The following is a 22,264-nucleotide window of genomic DNA, read 5'->3' as shown; positions in this document are numbered from 1 at the left end:
ACCCGGGTTCCCGAGCGCCGGGTCCGAGCCCCGCTGGGGCGCCTCCGCACCCCATCTCCGCGCCCGGCGCAGAGCCGCCAGTCTCCGCCGCGGGGCCCCGTGACCCGCAGCGCCACCTAGGGGCCGGGCGCCGCCTCCCTCCCTCAGGGGCACCCCCCGTACTCCGCAAGGACTCCGGGTCTCCCCAGTTCTCCCGGCAGCCGGACCCTCCCCGCCTCGGCCGCCGGGCCGCCCTCCGCGTCCCAAACCCGCCTCCCGTCCCTCCCCGGGGGCGCACCGGCAGCGGGGAGCGGCGCGGCGAGGGCGCGCAACGGCGGCCCAGGCCCAGGCCTCCGGGCTGGGGCTGGGGCTAGGGTTGAGGGGGTGAGAACAGGCGCGGCCGGCGGGCGAGGGGAAGCGGACGATGGCAGCTGCGGGCGGTCGCGGGAGGCGAGGCGGCGGCGGCGGCGGCGGGCGGCGCGAGGAGCCCCTGTGATTGGCACAGCCAGAGCCGGAGGAGGAGGCGAGGGGAGGGCGGAGGCGGGGGAGGAGGAGGAGGAAGGGGCGAGAGCGGCGGCGGCGGCGGCGAGGAGCTGTGCCTTCCACCTCTCCAGCCCCGGCAGGACGGGGGCGGCAGCCGCGAGCCCGGGGCGGGGACAGCACGCAGCCTCGAGGCGCGCACCCCCACCCGGCAGCGGCCCCGACACCCGGGGCGAGCGGGGAAAGCGGCAGCGGCGGCGGCGGCGGGGGAAGGATGCAGGGGAAGAAGCCGGGCGGCTCGTCGGGCGGCGGCCGGAGCGGCGAGCTGCAGGGGGACGAGGCGCAGAGGAACAAGAAAAAGAAAAAGAAGGTGTCCTGCTTTTCCAACATCAAGATATTCCTGGTGTCCGAGTGCGCCCTGATGCTGGCGCAGGGCACGGTGGGCGCCTACCTGGTGAGTCCCTGAGCCAACTCCGCCGTGGGCCCCTTCCCCAGCCCGGCTCCCGAACGGCCACCTGGCACGAGGAGGGGGCCGCCCGGCGCTGGGGGCAGGCGGGCATGACCTCGGCCCGGCGTGGAGGTTGGCGAGTGGTGCAGAGGCGGCCGCCGGGGGAGCTGCCGGCCGGGGCTGCCAGTGAGCGGGTAGCGGGCGGGACCGTTGATGCCGGTAGCAGCTCGCGCGCGCCCTGCTGGGGCTGGGGGTGCTGGGGGACGAGAGGCGGCGGGCAGGTGGGCGTAAAACTATTCCTCTCACCCGCTTAAGAGCCGAGCGAGACGGTGACTTCAGGGCTCTCCTTGGAGAGGAAAGCAATCGGGGTTTGCAGGTGACCCGCACATGGGAAGAAAAACCAGTTAGCATCCTGCGTCCTCTACTCTCCATTGCATCCTCCTCGAGAACAAATCTATTATGCATCATTTTCTCCGGGCGCTTTCTACATCCGCCAATTACAGGGGAATATAACAGCTTAGAGTAAAATGCTCCCTAGTGTGGCCCTGACCTGAGTCGGGGCTGCGGGGGGATTATTCCCACCCGGCATCCCTATAGCCCTCTTTCAGCGTCTGCGATAAAGTTACGGTACCTAGAGAGCAGCTGCGAGTTTGTGTAGTTCCTGCTATCCACTCTTAGTGCTAAATTCCCCATCGTGGTCTGTCGCCCACAGAAGGTTGCACCATTTTGCACAATGAATACGTATTTTATTTGCCTCCAGAAAGGGGATGTTAATGCTCAGAGGGCCCATGGGTGCATAACATTTCAGAGGAAACAGCTTGTAATGACTCAGCACTGTCAGGTACCTACTTTGTCGCTTTTGCCTCCCCTGCTCAGGTGGTCCCAACTTGAGTTCCAGAGAGCGTGCTTCCACACCTGAGTACAGTCCTGTCTAAACGGGAAAAAATTTTTTAGAGTTTATAGTGTTAAATCATTACTTGGCTATTGACCCGCAACTGGAATCAAATGTCATAGACTTTGAGTATTCCTGAGCAAGTTTGATGGAGATAGAATTGGACAAGATTTTGGCCATTGAATAACCACATCTAGAGAGAGAACCACGCGTATCCTGATGCTATGATTAATCCCTCATTCCTGGCCTTGGGGTAAAGTTAATGAGGGCCAGACGCTGGGGGTTCTATACCATTCATAAACTATCTCTTAAGGCTCAGGGCTCACTGTTAAAGGGAAATACAAGCGGTGCTTGGTCTCCGGTGTTGAGTAAGTTAGGTGGTTGTGAGAGAGAAGGTCTTCAAACTCAGCTCTGTTCCTGGGGTGACAATTTCAGGGCTTTTGAAAATCAAATACATTTCTGTTGCTCCTTCTGAGACGAAAAGCGTTTACGTCCCGGTCTCTGTCTTGTGCATTTGTAACTTGTAGACTGCAAGTGAACCCTGTAGTCAAAAGCACACCTTGTTTTCTGTTCTATAAAATAACACTTATTGTGCCTATAGTTATAATATGCAGTTGCAGACAGTACATATTGGCCCTTGGAATTTGAGGGATAGGGGATAATTGTGTTTTGGGAGTCAGTTTATCACCCTTTCCTTAGGGGGAATTTGACTGTTAAAATATTTAAGTACATGTATTACAGAGATGCAAATACACATTAATAAAATATATGTGGGTCTGTATTGTGACATATGCAAAGTACATAATACCTAACCGGGTCTATGTTTAAAAGGAGGTAATTAGTATATCAACAGCTGCCTCCAGTTTAACAGTTTGTTTGCCTCAAACCAGTTTTGATCAGTAGAGTGCATTATTCATGTGTGGCAAACACCAACAGAACTTTTCACCCCAGGAATGATAAAAGCACGGGCTTACCATTTTTCGGTTGCAGTGATCTAAGGATTTGACAAAGAAATGAAGCTGGGCTGCAACTAGATGAATGACCTAGCTCCTTTAGAAAGTTAAGAAGCCGAGTACTCCTGGAGTGGTGGACTTTTGGAGGCAGGGCTGGCCCCAGGAGATAGGAGGTTGACTTTAATCCCAGAACAGGGGAATGACATGCAGAGGAGGAATTTGGTCCACCTGGTGGTGGCATCCTGGCACTTCTAGCCGTAGCTGATGGAAAGCCTGGTTGGGTGGGGTAGGGTAACAGGAGTCAACAGGTGACTTGCAGAAAGCAGCTGGAGGCCCAGGAGAGGACAGGCCTAGGAAATTGAATTCATTTTGATTACTAGGAGTGGAGGCATAAGGCTCTAAGGGCTCTGCTTTGCCCGGCTGCCCTCATCTTTGCCTTGCCATCGGAGCCTCATGAAAATAAATAGTTGGCTTGTCAGGGTTGACTGACTCAGCTTGCTGTGGGCCTTGCTCTTCTGGGCCACTTCAGAGTTTTCTCTTCATCTGTTATTTGGGAGATGGGGAAAAAAGTTTGCTTCTTCAGCCATGCGAGACTTCTCTGTGGATAATTGGAGAATGAAATATTGCAGGCTGTTTGCAGGAAAGGCAGATTTCTTCCTTTTAATTCATCATGGCTTTCTTAGGAAACCTGAGACCCTGTAGGGGACCACAGGGCAGGGTCCACGTGCTAAGTGTGCATTATGTGTGATCTTTACATTGGCAATCAGCCTGCCCCTCTAATGAGGCATTTCCAGATACCTGAGGAAGGGCTTGCCTTGGGACAGTGCCAGCAATGCTCCCTTTCACAGAGAGGAGAGTGATAACAAATTCTATGCCAACGACGTTATTTCCTATTAGATTCCCAGAGTCCACCTTCTTATTTCATCTCCCAAGGTGCCTTAAAATTTTGCAGTTTCATTTGCTTATTTTTTCTGAAAAGACAAATTTCCCAGTGTCCTGAATGACACTAGTGTAGGCTTCCCAACTGCAGAACTGAAGCAGAAGGTTGCCTGTGATTTAAGAAGCAACTTTGAGAGGGAGGACTCGTGTGTGTGTGTGTTTGTGTGTGTGTGTGAGAGAGAGAAAATTGTGTGTGTGTGTGTGTGTGTGTGTATGTATGCATGTGTTAGTTTTCCACCAAGAACCTGCCCAGGGAGGAAACTCAAGAGAAAACTGTATTGTATGTAAGAAGGCCATCAATTGTTGGCTAGGCTGGGGACCTGCGACTTTTGCCTTGGTGTCAGGGAGTACAGAAAGACACTGATCCTGAAAGCTAGACTCAGTGATCTAGATAAAGTAACCCAGGTACAACCTGGGCCAACTGTGGATTCTGCAATCTATTACAGTTACAAACATCTTCACTGGAAACCATGCTTCAGATAAGCCAATAGTCACAGGGATGTTCCATCATAGTCACCTAAACCTCCTAACTGGCTATGAAATAATTTTTGCAGCATAAGAGGAGAGGCCTGCTCAGTTTGATAGTCATTTTGTATGGAACAGAGAATGCAATTTAATTTTCTTCTACTTGGGTTTTGGCTTCGAGTGACTCCAGTCCTGTTTGCAAGGATGTAACATGTGCTTAAGTCTTGGACTGGTTGGAGAAGATGCAGGCATATGAGAACTGCATGGAGAGAAAGTTATTTGGTATGTGCTTATTGGTGCTTTGCACCTAAATGTTTTAAGCCACTTGCTGAGGGTAACCCTGCTTATAGAGGTTTCTGTGTGGTATCAAATTACTGAGGACTGGAGTAGATAAGGGTGTGTACAGGAAATTAAAACCTCTGACACCTCTAGATGATTAGATTGAGGCATACATACAAATACATTAGAATTTCCTCAGGTTGAAAACTGAAAAAAGGCCAGTCTAGTTTCCTGGGTGGGGCACCAAGGGTGTTCCTATGAAGAAGGGGTAGGTATTTCCCTATTTAGAGTTATAGAAACATAAGTTTGAGGTTGTGGTGACAAAATAATGACATCGATGACTGAACATGGTTAATGAGGCTCTGTCTCACTGCTTTGTAGTCACACTTTTTCAGCTTGAGAACAGTCAGTGGGCTTGCAATTAATGGGTGAGGTGAAACTGCTAGATTTGTTATTCCTTTTTTTTTCTGAAGAAACATCATTTTGAAGATGAGTTTTTGCATATTCAACCCAGAAGCAGACAGATGAGGAAACTGTCTGTTGACATTTTCAACAGAGAGAGTCATTTTTGAAGTCCTTGTCAGATTACTATGATGACTAAGGTAACCGTATTTTATTTAATAAAATTATTTGATACACTTATGCTTACTCAAAGTGACAAATTCCTTGCCATTTCCATAATTACTCTGTAGCCCCAGGTAGTAAGAAATAAAATTACCTTGATTTTTTTTCCCTTATAGCTTGGTTTAAAATGTTAATTATTAAGGGAAAAAGATATTTCTGAAAATTCTCTTCAGCCAGCTTTGTGTATTTATCTTTGTTTCTGAGGGAGTTTTTGTTGGTGTACTTAACAATGGGAGAAACTGAATTAGTTGTAAAATGAGCCAGGGCTCTATCCTGCGTTTTGTTAACTCTTCCCCTCATTCAATTTTAGACACCTTATGAAAAGGATCACCGAGAGGCCTCTCTGCAGCAGCACCGCCTTGCTAATCAATTGCCCAGCATTTGCAGCTCATCTTGCGTGCTGCTGGAATCGCGTTTTCTATTACGCTGCATGGGCTTCTTCTTGCACGAAGTCATTGGCGAACTGCTGGGCAAAGGCAGCCTCACCAAGAGGGTCTCTGTGAATTTATTTGGCACACCTAAAAGCAAACTTTGAGGTGCTGCCTTGGTCAAAGAATGTATTCTCTTAACAGATTGGCCTGGATGAACAAGGGTAGTACTGCAAAAATGATGAGGATACAGATGCATTTCATGCAGAAATAGTGAAGAATAAAACTCCCTACTAGCTGCATTTCTCTGGCTTTAGTTCCAACTGGCGCAGATTTCACTACGTGTATCATTTAATAAGCATGTTTCTCTAAAGTGGAGTCAAAGTACCTCTCTTTTGCATGTGTACTCTATTCTGTACATTGCTGTATGCATTGCGTATTTACATATGTGTTCATGTACAGGGTTGCATGCAATGAATATTGTATGCCATACTCTTTGAAGGTGCAAAGGGACATTTCAATGGTAACTTTGATTGTACGGTTGACACACGGATTTGGGACCCGTTCTTCCCTGAAGAAAATCTCTGTATTTTCTTTCCTCTCAGAAATGCCTTTGATAATCTGTAGGCTAGAAAGATAGCATCTTTGCTCTTTCAATTTACTTTTATTTTCGGTTTCTATGTCTGTATCTGCAAAATAGATATAAATGGGAAAAACAGTGGAATCATGGCCCTTGGTTCATGGGGTAAATGAATTGATGTGATTCAAAGACGCTTGTATTTTATGTAGCCTAAGTGTTTATGTGTTAGCATGAGACAAATTACTGTTTAATGGTTAAAACTCCAAGTTAAATGATTACAGTTCCAAGGTGGAGAATGACAAGTGTCTGTGGCAGCTGTCGCTTATTCGATGAGTGTCAGAAAACTGGGATTCATGCCTATGTCCTTTCCTTACCTGCTCTGTGACCTTGAGCTGTTTACTTAACCTCTCTGTACCTCACTTTTTCATTTTATAACTGGGATTATAATAGTACCCACCCTCCATTTTGCTGTGAGGATGAACTTAGTCAGTACATGTAAAGCACCTTGAACAATATCTGGCACATAGTGAGTGCCCAGGAAATATTAGCTATTACTATTAATAATAATACGATTATGCATATTTACTGCAAACATAATAACTATGTAGCCCCAACTGATGAGAAATAAAATTATTTCAATCAAACTTTGGTTTTGGTTTAGTGAATTACATATTCAAGTAGTTTCCTATTCTGCATGAACATTTTTGTCTCGGAGGTAAAAAGTTTTTAAGGGCAAGTAATAAGCAAAATATCAGTTGCTAATTCTGTTTATTCCCTTATAAATATGGCAGTCTATTTCATCTTAAAGATGCTGTAAAAATTAGTCACATGGGAGAGGAGCCCATTGCAGGAATGGTGATTCATGTTGATCATTTACAGTCCATGAGTACTTGAAGGAGGTTAAAGCAGGGCAGGCAGGACTGGCTGGGAGGGGCAAGTGCCCTGATGCTTCACTTTGGGAGGTCCTCAGTATCTCTTGCTGTGGTCTATGGCCACTGGGTGCTGAAGGCTGCAGGTAGGTGGAAAGAATGTTAGACTGGGAGTTGGAAGACCTGGATGTGAACTTAGACTTGCTACTTCCCAGCTCCTGACAACTTGACTTACCCGAGCCTCAATGGCCTCATCTTGAAAATGGGGATAATGATAGAGCTTATCTTACAGATGCTTGTGAGGTTTAAACAAATAGTCATGTGATAGAGTACTTCTCATAGGGTACGGTATTCCACAGTTGCTTTAACAGTAATGGCATAACAGTGCTCGTTGACATTAGCACCAACAAAAGCCCGTCCTAGGGAGCTGAGGATTTGGAATATTATGTGAGGCCAAGGCTTCTGTTTCCTAAACTGGTGATCTGGGCTCCTAAAGCTTGCTCTGCTTCACTGGCTGAAAGGCTGAGTGACCAATTGAAGGGAGCCCAAGGTGTCAGGAGGGGGAGGACAAAGGGACATATGTTGTGGACATATGCTGCCCTCCAGGCAGCCTTGTTTAAAACGTGCCTCCGCAGAGCTCAGCCTTGGTTGCCCAGAGTGGCTCAGGTCTCACGCCTTGTCTGCTGCCTTCACCTTGCCTTCTCTTGCAGTATTAAGTGGACTCTGGCGAGCAGGTCTGTGGGCATTTGCCCACTCTTGGTCTTTTTCTTGGTTTCTCATAAGCAGAACAAGGGACGTGTTCCTCCAATCTGGTTTCCCGTCCCGTGGATTCATCCATCTCGGCTTATGGACATACTTTTTGCACAACACCACTCCTGTTCCTTCTGTAGTCTTAGAAGCAGCCTTTCTACCCTCAGTCTGGTCACACCTGTCCTTGCAAAGGATAGAGAAGGAACTGGGCCTTTCTCAGTGAATCAGGTGGCAGTGTATGTTTTAGCTGAGTTTTTAGATTCGCCTTCAAATGCCACAGGCTTCAGGAGAGAATCTGTACTCAGAAGACCACAGAGCCCTAAAGCCTGGTCACTCTGATGACTTTGCTGAGGGAGTAACTATGTGTAAAACACTGAATCTAGTGCAGCCACAGGTGTGGAGTGAGCAAGCCTGGGGAGCCTTCATCTGTGAGTTCCAGTGACAACGCAGGAAACTGGAAACATTCCCGTGGATGTGCACAGAACCTCAGCAGTTGGTGACTCCCAACTTCTTTATTTAGGTTCATTCTTTGTGGTTTTGAGTCGAGCACCTCTGAAAAGGGAAGCCCTTACTAACTGAGGACTTAGCAGCTCAATTGTTTAGTGGAAACGGTGTTACCAGCCTCGTTATTTCCCTTATGACTGGGCGTTCCTCTTTAAACACGGATTAGTTGGTCATTAGTATTTTTCTGGACTTAGACAAAAGTTGCACTTATTCCTCCTAGTCAAGACACATGGAAAATATTTAAAAGCAAAAGGTAACTTAGGCTGCCATAAGCCCCGCTTTTGTTGTTGTTATTTCGAGACAGGGTCTTGCTCCATCGTCCAGGTTGGAGTGCAGTGGCAGGATCACAGCTCGACCTCCCAGGCTGAAATGATCCTCCCACCTCAACCTCCTAAGTAGTTGGGACTGCAGGCACATACCACCGAGCCTGGCTAATTTTCTTATTATTTTTTTTTTTTTGTAGAGATAGGGTGTGGGGTGGTTTCACCATGTTGCCCAGGCTGGTCTTGAACTCCTGGACTCAAGTGATCCACCTCCCTTGACCTCCCAAAGTGTTGGGATTGCAGGTGTGAACCATGGTGCCTTGCCAGCCCTACATTTTTCAGTGGGGTAGGGTGGGGCGGGTGGGGCAGGAAGAAGTGTGAACTCATCTTTCCCCTTTGCCCTCATGATTTCCTTTATAAATAGCCCTGCCGTGCCTCTTCAGTACTCTCCTTTTCATGGATGTAATAACCCAAGTGGCATTTTAAGTTATCTGGTAGTGGACTGAGCGCACTGACTGTAATGATGAAGTCTTATTTTTTTTAATTAAATTTTTTTTTTTTTTTTTGAGACAGTCTCACACTGTCCCCCAGGCTGGAGTGCAGTGGTGCGATCTCAGCTCACTGCAACCTCTGGCTCCCGGGTTGAAGCGATTCTCTTGCCTCAGCCTCCACAGTAGCTGGGACTACGGGTGTGTACCACCACTTGGCTAATTTTGTTTGTTTTTTTAGTAGAGATGGGGTTTCACCATGTTGGCCAGGGTGGTCTCAAACTCCTGACCTCAAGTGATCCACTCACCTCAGCCTTAGCATTGGTTCTTGTTAAAATCTTTGCCCTCTGAAAATTCTGAGAATAGGCTGTGCCCATAAGCCCATCCCAATAGGCAGTGATGTGACTACCACATTTGTTCTGCCAGGTTGTCCTTTGGGACAACTTTTGGATGTCTGGATAACAAACCTGTCCAGATAGCCCTTGAGACTTTCTTGGTAGCTCTAAAGACTGTTCTGGCTCTCCATCCATCGATACCTAAGTTTCTAGTTGTGCAGAGTGTGAAGAAATGAGCAGGGGCTGATCAGGCTTTCAACAGATAGTTCCAGAGAAAATAATAGAAGGCAAACTAAGTCACTGCTCATGTAACTACAGGAACGTGAGGAAGTTAGAAGTGATTATTTTTACCTCCATTTTTGCACTTGCAAGGTTGATGTAGGGAGAAGTGTCACAATGATGTTTTCCATTTAAAGACTACTGTAAATATTCATGGGAATGGCTATTGTCTTTCACTCCCTTTGCAAGAGGCTTATGTAAAATAGGCAGGCTGTTTCTAATTGTTGAATTTGTCTCCCAACTTCAGCTGATTAGAAGAAGAAATTACCACCTTGAATATAAGCAGGTTGAAATTGGGAGAGCTGCCCTCGGCTGATTATGTAAGCTATAAAATACAGCACCTGAAGTCTTGTGTTTACTCTGCAAAGAATTCCCCTAATGAAGATGAAAATTTCTAAGCAGCATGGACCCATATGTGTTTATTATGTAATATTCAATTATGGCGATCCAACCTGTAAAATAAACAATGGGGTTGATTAGTTAATCTCTTTGTTGGCTTTCGGGTCAGAGAATTGTTTAAAGTAGATCCACAGAGCCACCTAGAGCTGTCCCCCTGGAACTCGGCTGGCTGTGGTGTCAGCACCAGTTCTCCTTCTCTCCAGTGGTGCAGGAGGCTTGTCCTGGGTCTGTGGTCACTGTAGCTTTCAAGGTTGTGGAGGGCAGGCCTCCCTTAAGGCTGGCTTTCAAGGTTGCTTGTGCAGTGTAGTGGGATGGTCGTGAGTACAACCACTGCCGGTTGTGACGACACCATCCTTTGGCCGTTTCATTTCTCAAAGTGCTGCTGTGATAGCACTCAGAATTTGCTGTGTCTTGTGGGATGATTTGCATAAGCAGCATGTATTCCAGTGTGGCACATCACACTATCCTCTTCTTGAAGCTATACATGCGTGGGGTGCACAGCACACCACACGGTCAAGTTCAGATTTCCATCCTCCTCCTGAAATGTAGGAAAGGAGCATTTTTTTTTTTTGGCCAAAGTGATGATTGAGGAGAAGAAACTTAAAGGGAGCCAGACCCATGAAGCAGATGCAGAAGAGCTTCAGACAAGCCTCTCCTGTCCTTATGCAAAAAATTGAAGGCAGGACCCCTGACTTATTGTGTGGCATGTGGTGTCGCCTCCCCAGTGCTGGTAAATACTTACGTAGGTTGGGAGGCTTCACATGCCAATGACAGTTTCTCAGCCAGCCAAAGGGAGGATTTCTTTTGGAAACAAAAACCATAAATTGGCACCATTCCTTTACCTTTGCCAAGCTGTATATATGCATTAGGGAGATGCATATAAATAGATCAAAAAGCCAGTGTGCAGTGTTGCAGCTTTGCAGCTTGCACTTGATGGAAACAGATGAGGAGGTTCTCCTTGCTGCACAGGCTCAGAGTGGCACATGGAGCCAGCAGTGCTTGGGCTAAATCCAAATACAACCTTGTCCGATTTCTAGAGATGGACATATGGAATGGACTGTCCAACAGGCATATTGTTTCTGTGTCCCAGGGTTGGCCTGTTTTTAGGTCTTCTTAAGTATAACATTGTAGAATCTCTGCATTTGTTGCTCTCATGTTAGGCAAAATCAGGGCACAGAATTGAGGCACTTACCCAAATGTGCAGCCCCACCCTCCCAAGCCAGCTCACCACATTCCCTGGCAGGTATAAGCAGGTGAGCAGTCAGGAAGCAAAGTCAACTGACAGTTTTATTTTGGGGAATAACAATTATAAATAAGTATAAATAAAAATTTTGTTTTGGTGAATGCTGGGGAAAAATTACTTCTCTTATTCTCTTTCAAAATGTTCCTCCTCTTTTTTTTTTTTTTTTTTTTTTTTGGTCTAAGTAGGCTTAATGCTTTCTAAGAGGCACCCTACCTATCCTCAATGGAGTGAGCAGATAATATATATACATTTATATTTATTTGCCTTCTGATACTTAGGATTTCATTGGGGAATACTTCTGTATTTAAAAATAATAGTGACAGGGAGGTGATTATAAATAGCTCAAGGGCTTGTGGCACCCAAGGCTGTCAGGGGAGCTATTTTGTGTGACAAGTGAAACATTTAAATCCCCCAAAAGGAAGCTGAGTGTTCTCCTGTTGTGGTCTGTCGCCTTGGTGGCTACTTTTTGCACCCAGTGAGCCGAACTGGGATAGTCACAGGTGTTCATTTCCGCTCTGTCACCTCCTGATTGTTTGTTTTCTTCCTACCTCCCTCCACTGGCCCCTGACCCCATCAGTGTCACGCCTCACCATCCCTGACAGGATGTCACAGTCACGTGGGTGGGGCCTCTGGGAGTCAAGACCTAGGCCATTCCTGAGTGGGACCGTCATGCCAGGCATTTGCCATGGGCAGTGTCCTTTCTGCCCCTTCCATGGTTGGCCACCCACCGTCCCTATCCAGTGGATAATGGAGCCGGGTGTGGTCTCTTACAAGCCTTTCAGATCCAATTCCACCTCTCACCACAGATTGTATGTGATTCCTGCCTTCCTGGACTAATTCTGAGGTCTTTTGTACTTTATTTGGGAGCAGGAATAAATGGGGACTTCATATTTTATTTAAACCTCTCCTTTTGTAGAGTTTGTAGGACAGTAGGATTATTCCCTAACATTTTCACTATCTCAGATGTTAGACCAAAATTGGGTCATATTATAAGTGAGAAAATGACTTTTACAGTTTATCTGTTGGTGAGGTGGACATGGACCTGGAGGGGAGAGGGTGGATGAGATGATGGGCATTTCAGAAGGTAAAAACCAGGTATATTTATTAACTAGGGCTGCTGTAACAAATTACCGCGAACCGGGTGGCTTGAAACAACAAATTTTTTGTCTCACAGTCCTGCAGGCCAGAAGTCTTGAAATCAGGGCATCAGCAGAGCCGTGCTCCCTCTGAGACCCTGCGTAGAACTCTTCCTTGCCTCTTCCTGGCATCTGGGGGTGGCCAAGGGTCCTTGGATTCCTTGGCTCGCAGCTGCATCACTCCCATCTCTGCCTCTGCTGTCACATGGCATTTCCCCCATGTTTCTCTCTCCTCTCCTTATAAGGACACCAGTCACATTGGATTAGGGCTCACCCTAATGACTTCATGTGACTAGCTTACATCTGCTAAGTCCTCGTTTCCAAATCAGGTCACATTCACAGGCACTAAGAGTTAGGACTTCAGTATATCTTTTTGGGGAAAACAATTCAGTTCATAACACCAGAGAAGAAAAAGAGCAAAGGCCCCTAAAACAGTCTGTGTGTACAAAGAAAGGCAAACTCTGTCTTCTTAAGGGTTTGGATGGGTAGGAAGATTGTCGGATATTCCTAAGAGAGTCATTCATACCCAAAGATAACATTTCAGTCTTCACAGAAATGCTGACAGTCCCTGTTTCCTTTCTGTAAGAAGGTAACCATGTTTCTCTCTGGGGTAGTGGTGGTTAAACTTGCAGGAATGAACCTAGTTGGATGATTCATTTGCTTTGAACACATCATTTGCTCTTTCTGGGCCTAGCTGAATGCTGGGATTGGACTGATGATCACGTCATTTGATTAAGGAGAATGCATGTAAAAAAAAAAAAAAATCCTAGACAGCTAAGTGGGTGAGGAATATGTGTTTGTGTATTTACTGTGTGTATGTACATAGGTACTCATCCATGTTCCCATCCCTGACACCCAGAATTACTTAGCAGGAATCAGGGCTGGTAAAATCTCCAGCTGGCACTGTCGCCTTCCTGAAGCCCTATCCAATTCAGTGAGACCAAAAGAGACTTTATCACTGTGTGCTGTGCCAGCCAGTCTCAGATTTGGCCAGGTGTGTATTAAGTTAGGACCAGACATCGGCATTCTAATCTCATTCATCTCTGTGGTTTTTTTGGTGGGGGTGGGACTGATATGGTTTTCAGAATTTCTCGGCGCAGGCTCCTTTTTTGAAAAAAAATGTCAGCTTGATCTCTGCCAAACTAATTAACTTCGACAACTTCCTTAAGTGCTGCAAGCAATTTAGAGTTGAGTAAGGCGTGTTCTTGGCCCTCATGGAGTTGATATATCCTTGGGGGGGAGATGGCATGTTTATAATTTTTTCATTAATGACTCATTCATTAGGACATTTCAGGTCCTGGGCCAGGTGGCAGCCAAGCGCTCTGGAAGCCTCACGTCTGGTCTAGTTGTGTTACAATAGATCAGACTGAAAATAGAAGCAAAGCATTGGGCCAGGGTGGGAGATGGGCCCAGGTAGACTGGTCAGAGATACAAAATAATTTTCTCAACCTTGGTTGGGGATAGATCCAAGGGTAGCAAGATGTCAGGTGGAACTGTTAGTAAGAGGCTGGCTGCAGAGAGTCATTGGAGGCGGCATGTGATTGGAAAACCTGGGATGGAGAAGGGGAGGGCTGGAAACCCAGGGCCAGAACTGGGCTGGGGCATGTCAGGGCTGGCACTGCGGAGCGCCACTCTAGTTAGCAGCATGGAGGCTGTCGGCATCTCTCTCGGCCAAACTTGGATCCCTCTGCCCCTCCTTCCCTGCTTTGAAGTGGTGTGGTGAAATGTGGCTGGAAGTCAGTCTGCTAGTCTGTGGAGGGAACTTCACCCAGGGCATGCTCAGACTCGGCTAGAAGCAAGCACGGCTTCATCGCATGCTGAGGCCAAGGGGCTGGAGGATGCAGAATGCTTGTTGTACTGGAATGCTGTGCTCACCAGTATGGGTGCCACATAGTGGGGGGGGAACTATAGGGTCCTGGGCCTGAGGACAAAATGACACCTCTGTATTGAACCTCTCTTTGGCACATATACAAATGAGATTTGTGCAAGATGAGCTAACATTAGGAAAGGTCCTATTATGTTTGACTTTAAAAAAAAAAAAAACACTTTTGCTGAACCTCGGATGTATCAGTTCTGGATAACTTTAAAGCTGGTAACAGAACAAACTGTGTTCACACACAGGAAATGTCTCCAAACAAAAAGTGGGTGTGCAGTTTACAGTTTAAAAATTGGATGAAGGCCCTTCAAACTTCCCCTCCTGTTCTCCTTGGGAAGAGCTTGGCAGGCTGCTGAGAGAGGCCACTCCTCCCTGGTATAGGTAGTCATTGGGGCCGGGGAAGGAAGGTAGCCTGTGAGTGGAGCTGCCTGGCGACTGGGATGAGGCCCCAGGTGATCCTGGGGCTGGGAGGCTGGTGGAGGTTTCCTTTCAGCTTCAAGGCCTATGCGAAAGGTTGTGTGAGTCAGGTCAGGAAGCATTTCTGCACTGTTGCTCTAAGCCTGTGGCCAGCCGATCTGAGCACTGGCTGAGCCGGCTGGAAAGCCCTGTGAGCATCCTGTGTCACTGTCTTTATATATTCATCACTTGGCTCTGGTGCTAACTTGAACTTCAAGTTCATGCTTTTTTTTTTTTTTTTTAAAAAGTGGGGATGGAGACTCGCTCTGTCACCCAGGCTGGAGTGCAGTGGTGGGATTTCGGCTCACTATAACCTCCACCTCCTGGGTTCAAGGAATTCTCCCGCCTCTGCCTCTCTAGTAGCTGGGATTACAGGAGTGCACTAGCATGCCCAGCTAATTTTTGTAGTTTTAGTAGAGTCAGGGTTTCGCCATGTTGGCCAGGCTAGTCTTGAACTCCTGACCTGAGGTGAGCCGCCTGACTCGGCCTCCCAAAGTGCTGGGATTACAGGCATGAGCCACCACGCCTAGCCGGCTTTTTTTTTTTTTTTTTTTTTTTAATATAAAGACATTACTGTTTTACTTATTACATAAGGAATATATGTGGTGTTGACAATTTGGAAAATACAAATAAACATAGATAACATTAAAAAAAAAATCATCCATAATTCAAAGAAACTGGAGATAAACTGTGAACATTTTGGCGTGGGTCCTTTAAGTCCCTCTCCGTCTACCCGCATTGACGCATGACTTCCAGGCTCACGCGGTGGGAAAGGATGTGGGCTTTGGGGTCTTTGAAGTCCATGTCTGTGGCTGGTTAGTCTTGTGTAGCTTTGGGCATTTTGCTTTCCCTCTCTAATTCTCAATTTCCTCATCTCTAAGATTGGGATGATATTTATACTTTCAATGATCTTGTGAATACCAAATGAGAGAATCCATCCAAAGTACTCAGCCTGTGCCTCTCTGCAGTATGTGCTACTGTCGTGATTTTTAAAAAGTAATAAAATTGGATCTCACTATAAATTCTGTTTAGGAACCTACTCTTTCCTCTAAATCATTCTGATGGCTTTTCTGTAACATCAGATGTTCTTCTCTGCTGTCATAGTTTCAAATGAAAAATGACTTTATTGTTTTTATAAAACAACACATATTCATCATGAAGAAAAGTTTACATAAAAATGTTTTTAAAAATTCCAAATCCCCCATTCAGAAATAATCATGACTGGTGGTGGGGTTTGAGAAGTGACTGTTAACCGCACCTTCCTCTCTGGGATTATAGGCAGGAGCATGGTGGCTCGTGCCTATAATCACAGTACTTTGGAAGGCTGAAGTGGGAGTATCACTTGAGCTCAGGAGTTTGAGACCAGCCTGGGCAGCATAGGGAGACCCTGTCTCTACAAAAAAATTTAAAAATTAGCTGAGCGTGGTGGCTCACGCCTGTAATCCCAGCACTTTGGGAGACCGAGGTGTGTGGATCACTTGAGGTCAGGAGTTTGAGACCAGCCTGGCCAACATGGTAAAACCCTGTCTGTACTAAAAATAAAAAAATTAGCCAGGCATGGTGGCACATGCCTGTAATCCCAACTACTCAGGAGGCCAAGGCAGGAGAATTGCTTGAACCCAGGAGGCAGAGGTTGCAGTGAGCCAAGATGGCGCCACTGCACTCCAGCCTGCACTCCAGTCTCTGCCTCAAAGGAAAAAATAAAAAATAAAAAATTAGCTGGGTGTGGTGGTGCATGCTACCACCCAGTCTCCCAGATATTTGGGAAACTGAGGTGGGAGGATCACTCGAGACCAGGAGATTAAGACTGCAGTGAGCCATAATAATGCCACTGCACTCCAGCCTGGGTGACAGAGTGAGACACTATTTCAACAACAACAAGAAGAACAACAAAAGAAAGAATCATTTGGGAAGTAGACACCCCAGCCAGCCACAGGGGTTTAAAACATCATCTTAGGGGTTATGTGGAAAAAACTGGAGTTTGGAATTGGAATACTCCGTTTGTGTCCAGATTCAGGCTTCTTTTCACTACTTTGTCCTCAGAATAAAACTCATCCAAGTCAGAACTGCAGGCTTTGTCCCTGCAGGAGCTTACCTGCTAGGTAAGCTTACCACCTGGAGGAGCAGAGAATATGTGCATCCTGAGGGCTGTTCACAGACTCGGGGGAGAAGGGGGTCAGGGCAAGCTTGCCAGCTTCCTGCTTGCAATTCTATGAATCAAATAAGTTGCTGATCCTTCACTTTGGGGAGGTTTGAGTGAGGAAGTCAGAAGAGCAGATGCTTTTTCTCTGTTAACTTCCAGAAGGTGGACGTTCCTCTAGTCTATATCAAGGTATGAATTCTGGGGAAAAGGAAGAATAATTTCTCATTATTATTAGGAATATATCATTTTAGAGTTCTTTCTATTCTTATACATGGAAAAATGACTGGCTGACTAGATATACTTATAAAATGTATGTTCTAAAAATAGCAGTAAATTTAATTTCACTGAAATTTAGCAGAAGACTTCAGTAAAACTGGAAAGAGGTAACTATCTTTTCTACTAATGTTGCTGCAGAAGTGTCCAAGGCCAGCCTTATTTTTCCTCCCTTACAGATGATTTATTATTGCCTATAGGTTAGATGTATGAGGAATCTTTTCTTAATATTTGACATATAATTTAATTCTGATGTATATTACTGCTGTGTGATGTGTGTCATAGTCCTTTTTTTTTTTTTTTTTGAGACGGAGTCTCGCTCTGTTCCCCAGGCTGGAGTGCAGTGGCGGGATCTCGGCTCACTGCAAGCTCCGCCTCCCAGGATCATGCCATTCTCCTGCCTCGGCCTCCTGAGTAGCTGGTACTACAGGCGCCCGCCACTGCACCCAGCTAATTTTTTTTGTATTTTTAGTAGAGACGAGGTTTCACCGTGGTCTCGATCTCCTGACCTTGTGATCCGCCCGCCTCGGCCTCCCTAAGTGCTGGGATTACAGGCGTGAGCCACCGCGCCTGGCCGTGTGTCATAGTCTTTGGAACTGGATGTGTTCTTTTCAATCAACAGATGCAATTCTTTATTAGTTTTGGGAGAATTTCCTTACATTATCTCTTCAAACACTGGGTTCTATGCAGTGAATTCTCTGCTGTGAGGCACCAATTGTCTGTATGTTACATTGTCTCTGAAATCCATAGTTGTCTGTTTTGATTCGATTACTTGAATCCCTTGTTTTTATCTACATTCACCATGTTTATTTTTAGCTTTCCTCTAGTCAGAAAATTGATTTTAAACCATCTTTCTTTAGTTCTCTGTAGATTGTCTCATATATTTATTTTCTAGTGTTGGCTTTAGTTTTCAATTTATTTCTTTAGATCTACAATCTTTTTTCCCTTTTTTAGATATTGCCTTTGGGCTCTTGATGTATTGAACTCATATTCTTATTAAGTTCTATGGCTCAAAGATCTTTTGGGGGAAATCTTTCTCTGACTGAGTTATATTTTCTTTTAGTTTGAGTTCTTTGTCTTTGATACCTACTGTTGCTTTCTTGCCTTTCCAGGAGTCTGTGTTTAGAGATACCATGCCTTGTGGTTTTTCATTTTATTCTTGCTGGAGTAAATCAGCCTATATCTCTCTTTGATTTACTTATTTGAAGGCTGTCTTTTTTCTCCTTGCCACCAGGCTGAAGTTTGAAGGCTGGTTGTTCATTTCTGTTCATGCTTTCTGTAGCCTGAAGACATGTGAAGTGTCTTGGGCCAGTTAAGCTGTAGCAGGTGTTATGCTGGGTGCTGAGTAGGCTTGGTTAGATGTGGACTTGGCAGCTTTCACTTCTGGAATCTTTTGAAGGCCCTTTTAAGTGGGTTTGGTTTTCCTGTGTGGGGGCACACAGTGCACACCCTCCAGCGGTATTCTGTGGCCTCGGGTCAGCCTTAGATTTGACTTTGGACTCCCAGAGTCTTCATTCCTTGCAGCAGAGATGATCAACACCACGGTTTATGCATCATCTCATCCTTTTCTCCCCAGCGGATGTTTTCTCTCTTCTGTAGTCAGAAGAGGAGAATATAGGGATAACTACTCAGGTTGTTTTTATCTAGATGTGGTGATATTGATGAAAACTCTCAGAATGTTTATTTATTCACTGTTTTATCTTCCTGAGGGTGTTAGACTCAGGGCTCTGAGCCTTGCCACACTGGATCCTTTTTCCTTTACTTTCCTTCCCAGACACCTTTTGAGTTTATAACACTGGGGTGTGCTCATTTTGTTTTTTGTTTTTGACTGATAAATCTTTTATTTCAGGTTTTTTTTTTTTTAATTCAGATTTAGGAAGAGTGAGATTTTATGCAGAAGTTGAATTCTACCATTTTATCTGGGAAATGTCTAGCAACATTTGAAAAGATTATGTAACATTCCATTGTATTCCATCTCCCTATTTCTGTATGGTAGGTTGCTTATGGTTTTGTTTTGCTGATATAAATTCTGGTTGCTCATTGCTTTTCATTTTTTTGCTTTTCGGAATTACAAAATGGGATGATGAGTTCAAGGGCTGGTCACAAAAGATGTGGGGAGTCAAATCCTCTGTGGAAAGGGGAATTGCCTTTATCGAGGATGTAGTGTGCCCGGGAGCACACAAGCAGTCTGATCGAACTCTCACACAAATCCCACGCAGTAGGTGTCATTATTTATCTTTTCCATATAAGGAAGTAGGGCTCACTTCTAGAAGTTAAAGAATGTGCCAGCTGGGCACAGTGGCTCACGCCTATAATCCCAGCACTTTGGGAAGCCAAGGCGGGTGGATCACGAGGTCAGGAGTTCGAGACCAGCCTGGCCAACATGGTGAAATCCCTTCTCTACTAAAAATACAAAAAAATAGCTGGGCATGGTGGCAGTTGCCTGTAATCCCAGCTACTCAGGAGGCTGAGGCAGGAGAATCGCGTGAACCCGGGAGGTGGATAGGTTGCAGTGAGCTGGGACCATGCCATTGCACTCCAGCCTGGGCAACAGAGTGAGACTCTGTCTCAAAAAAAAAGAAAGAAAGAACATACCTAAATCCGAATTGGCACAGCTCGTGTTTGATCTTGGGTCTCTTGGCTCCAGCTCTAAATTCCCTTCTCTTTCTTCAGACCATACCTTGAAAAGATTCGCAGCTGAATGCTTCAGTGTCTTGAGTATGTTGATACTGTTTTAACATGTTACCACTTGTGAGAGAACACTGCTCTCGCTCTCTCTTTTAAACTGAGGTAAAAGGTAATGAACATTGAACATGACTTTACTGGGACCAGAGAATGACTTCACCAGGGCCAGAGAATCTGTTCTCTGTTCCCTTCCTCCCCTTCAGGGCACGGTGGCATCTGCAAGTGACAGGAGTGCTCTGAAAAAGACCTGTTATACATTCCAGGGCTGGTCACAGGGCCCCTGCTCCCTGCATGCAGCTACCTGCGTGCTCAGCACTCGCCTGCGTTCCTGATTTGAACAGCCAGCCACTCAAACACACGGGCCATTATGTAATATTTCTGCCATAACAATTCCCACAAAATTACAGAGTGTTCTGTGTCAGTGTGAACAGACACTCTAATTAGTGTTTACTTGTTCAACAGGTGATCATTTTTCAAAATTTTAGTGCAAAATTACATTTACCTTATTCAAAAAGTATTCCACAGGGCTGAGTAACATGTTGATGTTTGCTAAAAGATGCTGATGGGAGAGTCGTCTATTTACTGTGGGTTTCAGTTTTCTCCTCAAAAACAAATGTGGGTACCATGCCATCTCACATGTGTCGAGTGTTCAGCCAGTTTCAGTATTGAGGGATTCATGTCATTTCAGACTGACAGCAACCCTGGGACATCTGTGGGACAATTTTGCCCCACTTTTGTTTTTAATTTTATTATGACGAAACAAAAAAGTAGAAATTATAGTACAGTGGACCCCCATGTACTCACCACCTAGGACTGAATAGTTGTTAAGATTTGACACATTTGCTTCATATATACAGCTACATTCATGCACATACGCACACTCATACTTTATTTCAGAACCATTTTAAAGTAAATATAGAAATGATGACACTTCACACCTAAATACTTCAGTATACCTCTTCATAAAATATGGTCATTTCCCTATAAAACTGCAACGCTACTATCACTCCTAACAAAATTAAGTAGTCACTAATTTCAGTTAATACTTGCTACATATTGGATTTCTCCAAAATGTCCTCTAAATATCTCTATTGCAATTGCCATTTCTAGCTCTATACCTAGCTTTCTTTGGAACTATTTGTTTATAAACAGCCACAAACCAATTCAAGATCATACATTTCATTTGTTGTATGACTTTGTGTCATTTCCTTTGTTTTTTTTCTTTATCATGGAAAACTACACATAAAATTTACCATCTTAATCATTTTGAAGTGTACACTGAACTCAGTGGTGTGGTAGTCCCCCCTTGCTCTTGGGGGATATATTCCAAGACCCCTGATGTGGATTCCTGGAACCTTAGATAGTACTAAATGCTGTATATGATATGGTTTTTCCTATATGTATATACCTATAATAAAGTTTAATTTATAAATGAGACACAGTAAGATGAACAACAAAAATAATACAAAATATAACAATATACTGTAATAAAAGTTACGGGAGTGTGGTCTCTCTCAATATATCTTATTGCTCACTATTTTCTGACTGTAGTTGACCTCGGGTAACTGAAAACTGTGAAAGTGAAACTCTGGATAAGTGGGGACTCCTACATTAAGTATATTCACAACGTTGTACAACTGTCACCACCGTCTATCTCTGGACCTCTTCTTCCCATAGGGAAACTCCATACCCATTAAATGATCACTCCCCATTCCCCTTCCACAGCCCTGGCCGCCGCTGTTCACTTCCTATCTCTATGATTCTGACTACCCTAGGGCCTCATAATCAGTGTTTGTCCTTTTGCAACAGGCTTGTTTCACTCAGCATAATATCCTCACAGGTCATCCAAGTTGGGGGCTGGGTCAGAATTTCCTTCCTTTTTAAGGCTGAACATTCCATAGTATGTATAGAGCATGTTTCGCTTATCCAGTCGTCTGTCGATGGACACTTCCGTTCCTTCCACATGTTAGTTATTGTGAATAATGCCTCTCTGATCATCGGTGTACAGCCTTCATCTGGAATAATTTCCCCACTTTTTCCCCACTATGTTAACTTTTGAAGAGGTTGGGTCAGTTGTCATTCCACGGAACATCTTATATTATATTCCATATTCTGAATGTATCTGATTATTTCCTTGTGGTTTCATTTAACTTGTCTCTTTTCTCTGTATTTCCTGCACAATGGAAGTTAGCTTTTGCTTGACTAGATTTAATTTTTGCTTGATTAGAGGAGATAACTGGTGAGGAATTCTTTCAAGTACATTGTATTAAAACACCTGGTTGACCCCTGCTCATGGTGCTAAGGCTGATCACGAGGTTGAGATGGGTAGTTACATCCACACCACTCCACATGAAAGGGACGTTTGCCGCCTTGAAGTTGGCAGACAGTCTGTGCTGGTGCACTTTTAATAGATGAGTCAGTTGCTGACATTCTGAGTAGGCTCTGACTTGGTTACCAGTGATTTCCACTGTTTAATGAGTATCCGCTGCATGTACCTGACACATGTCACCTCATTTAGTCGTTTAGGGGTGGCAGTGTTGTCCCATGTTGTAGCTCAA

General features: G+C 45.2%; 1 protein-coding gene across 3 annotated transcripts in view; it reads left to right on the top strand.

Annotated features, from left to right (window-relative positions):
• Nucleotides 1-546: 546 nt before the first annotated feature.
• Nucleotides 547-22,264, top strand: part of SLCO3A1 (solute carrier organic anion transporter family member 3A1) — a 316,038-nt gene continuing 294,320 nt past the window's right edge. For all 3 annotated transcript variants that reach the window (XM_007990478.3, XM_007990477.3, XM_007990479.3), the window contains exon 1: nucleotides 547-913. In XM_007990478.3, coding sequence (XP_007988669.1) covers nucleotides 734-913 — 180 coding nt within the window. In that variant the 5' untranslated portion in view covers nucleotides 547-733. The remainder of the gene's footprint in view (nucleotides 914-22,264) is intronic.

This window comes from Chlorocebus sabaeus, chromosome 29 (assembly GCF_047675955.1).
Source record: "Chlorocebus sabaeus isolate Y175 chromosome 29, mChlSab1.0.hap1, whole genome shotgun sequence".
Taxonomy (NCBI): domain Eukaryota; kingdom Metazoa; phylum Chordata; class Mammalia; order Primates; family Cercopithecidae; genus Chlorocebus; species Chlorocebus sabaeus.
This window is presented reverse-complemented; position numbering and strand designations above follow the sequence as displayed.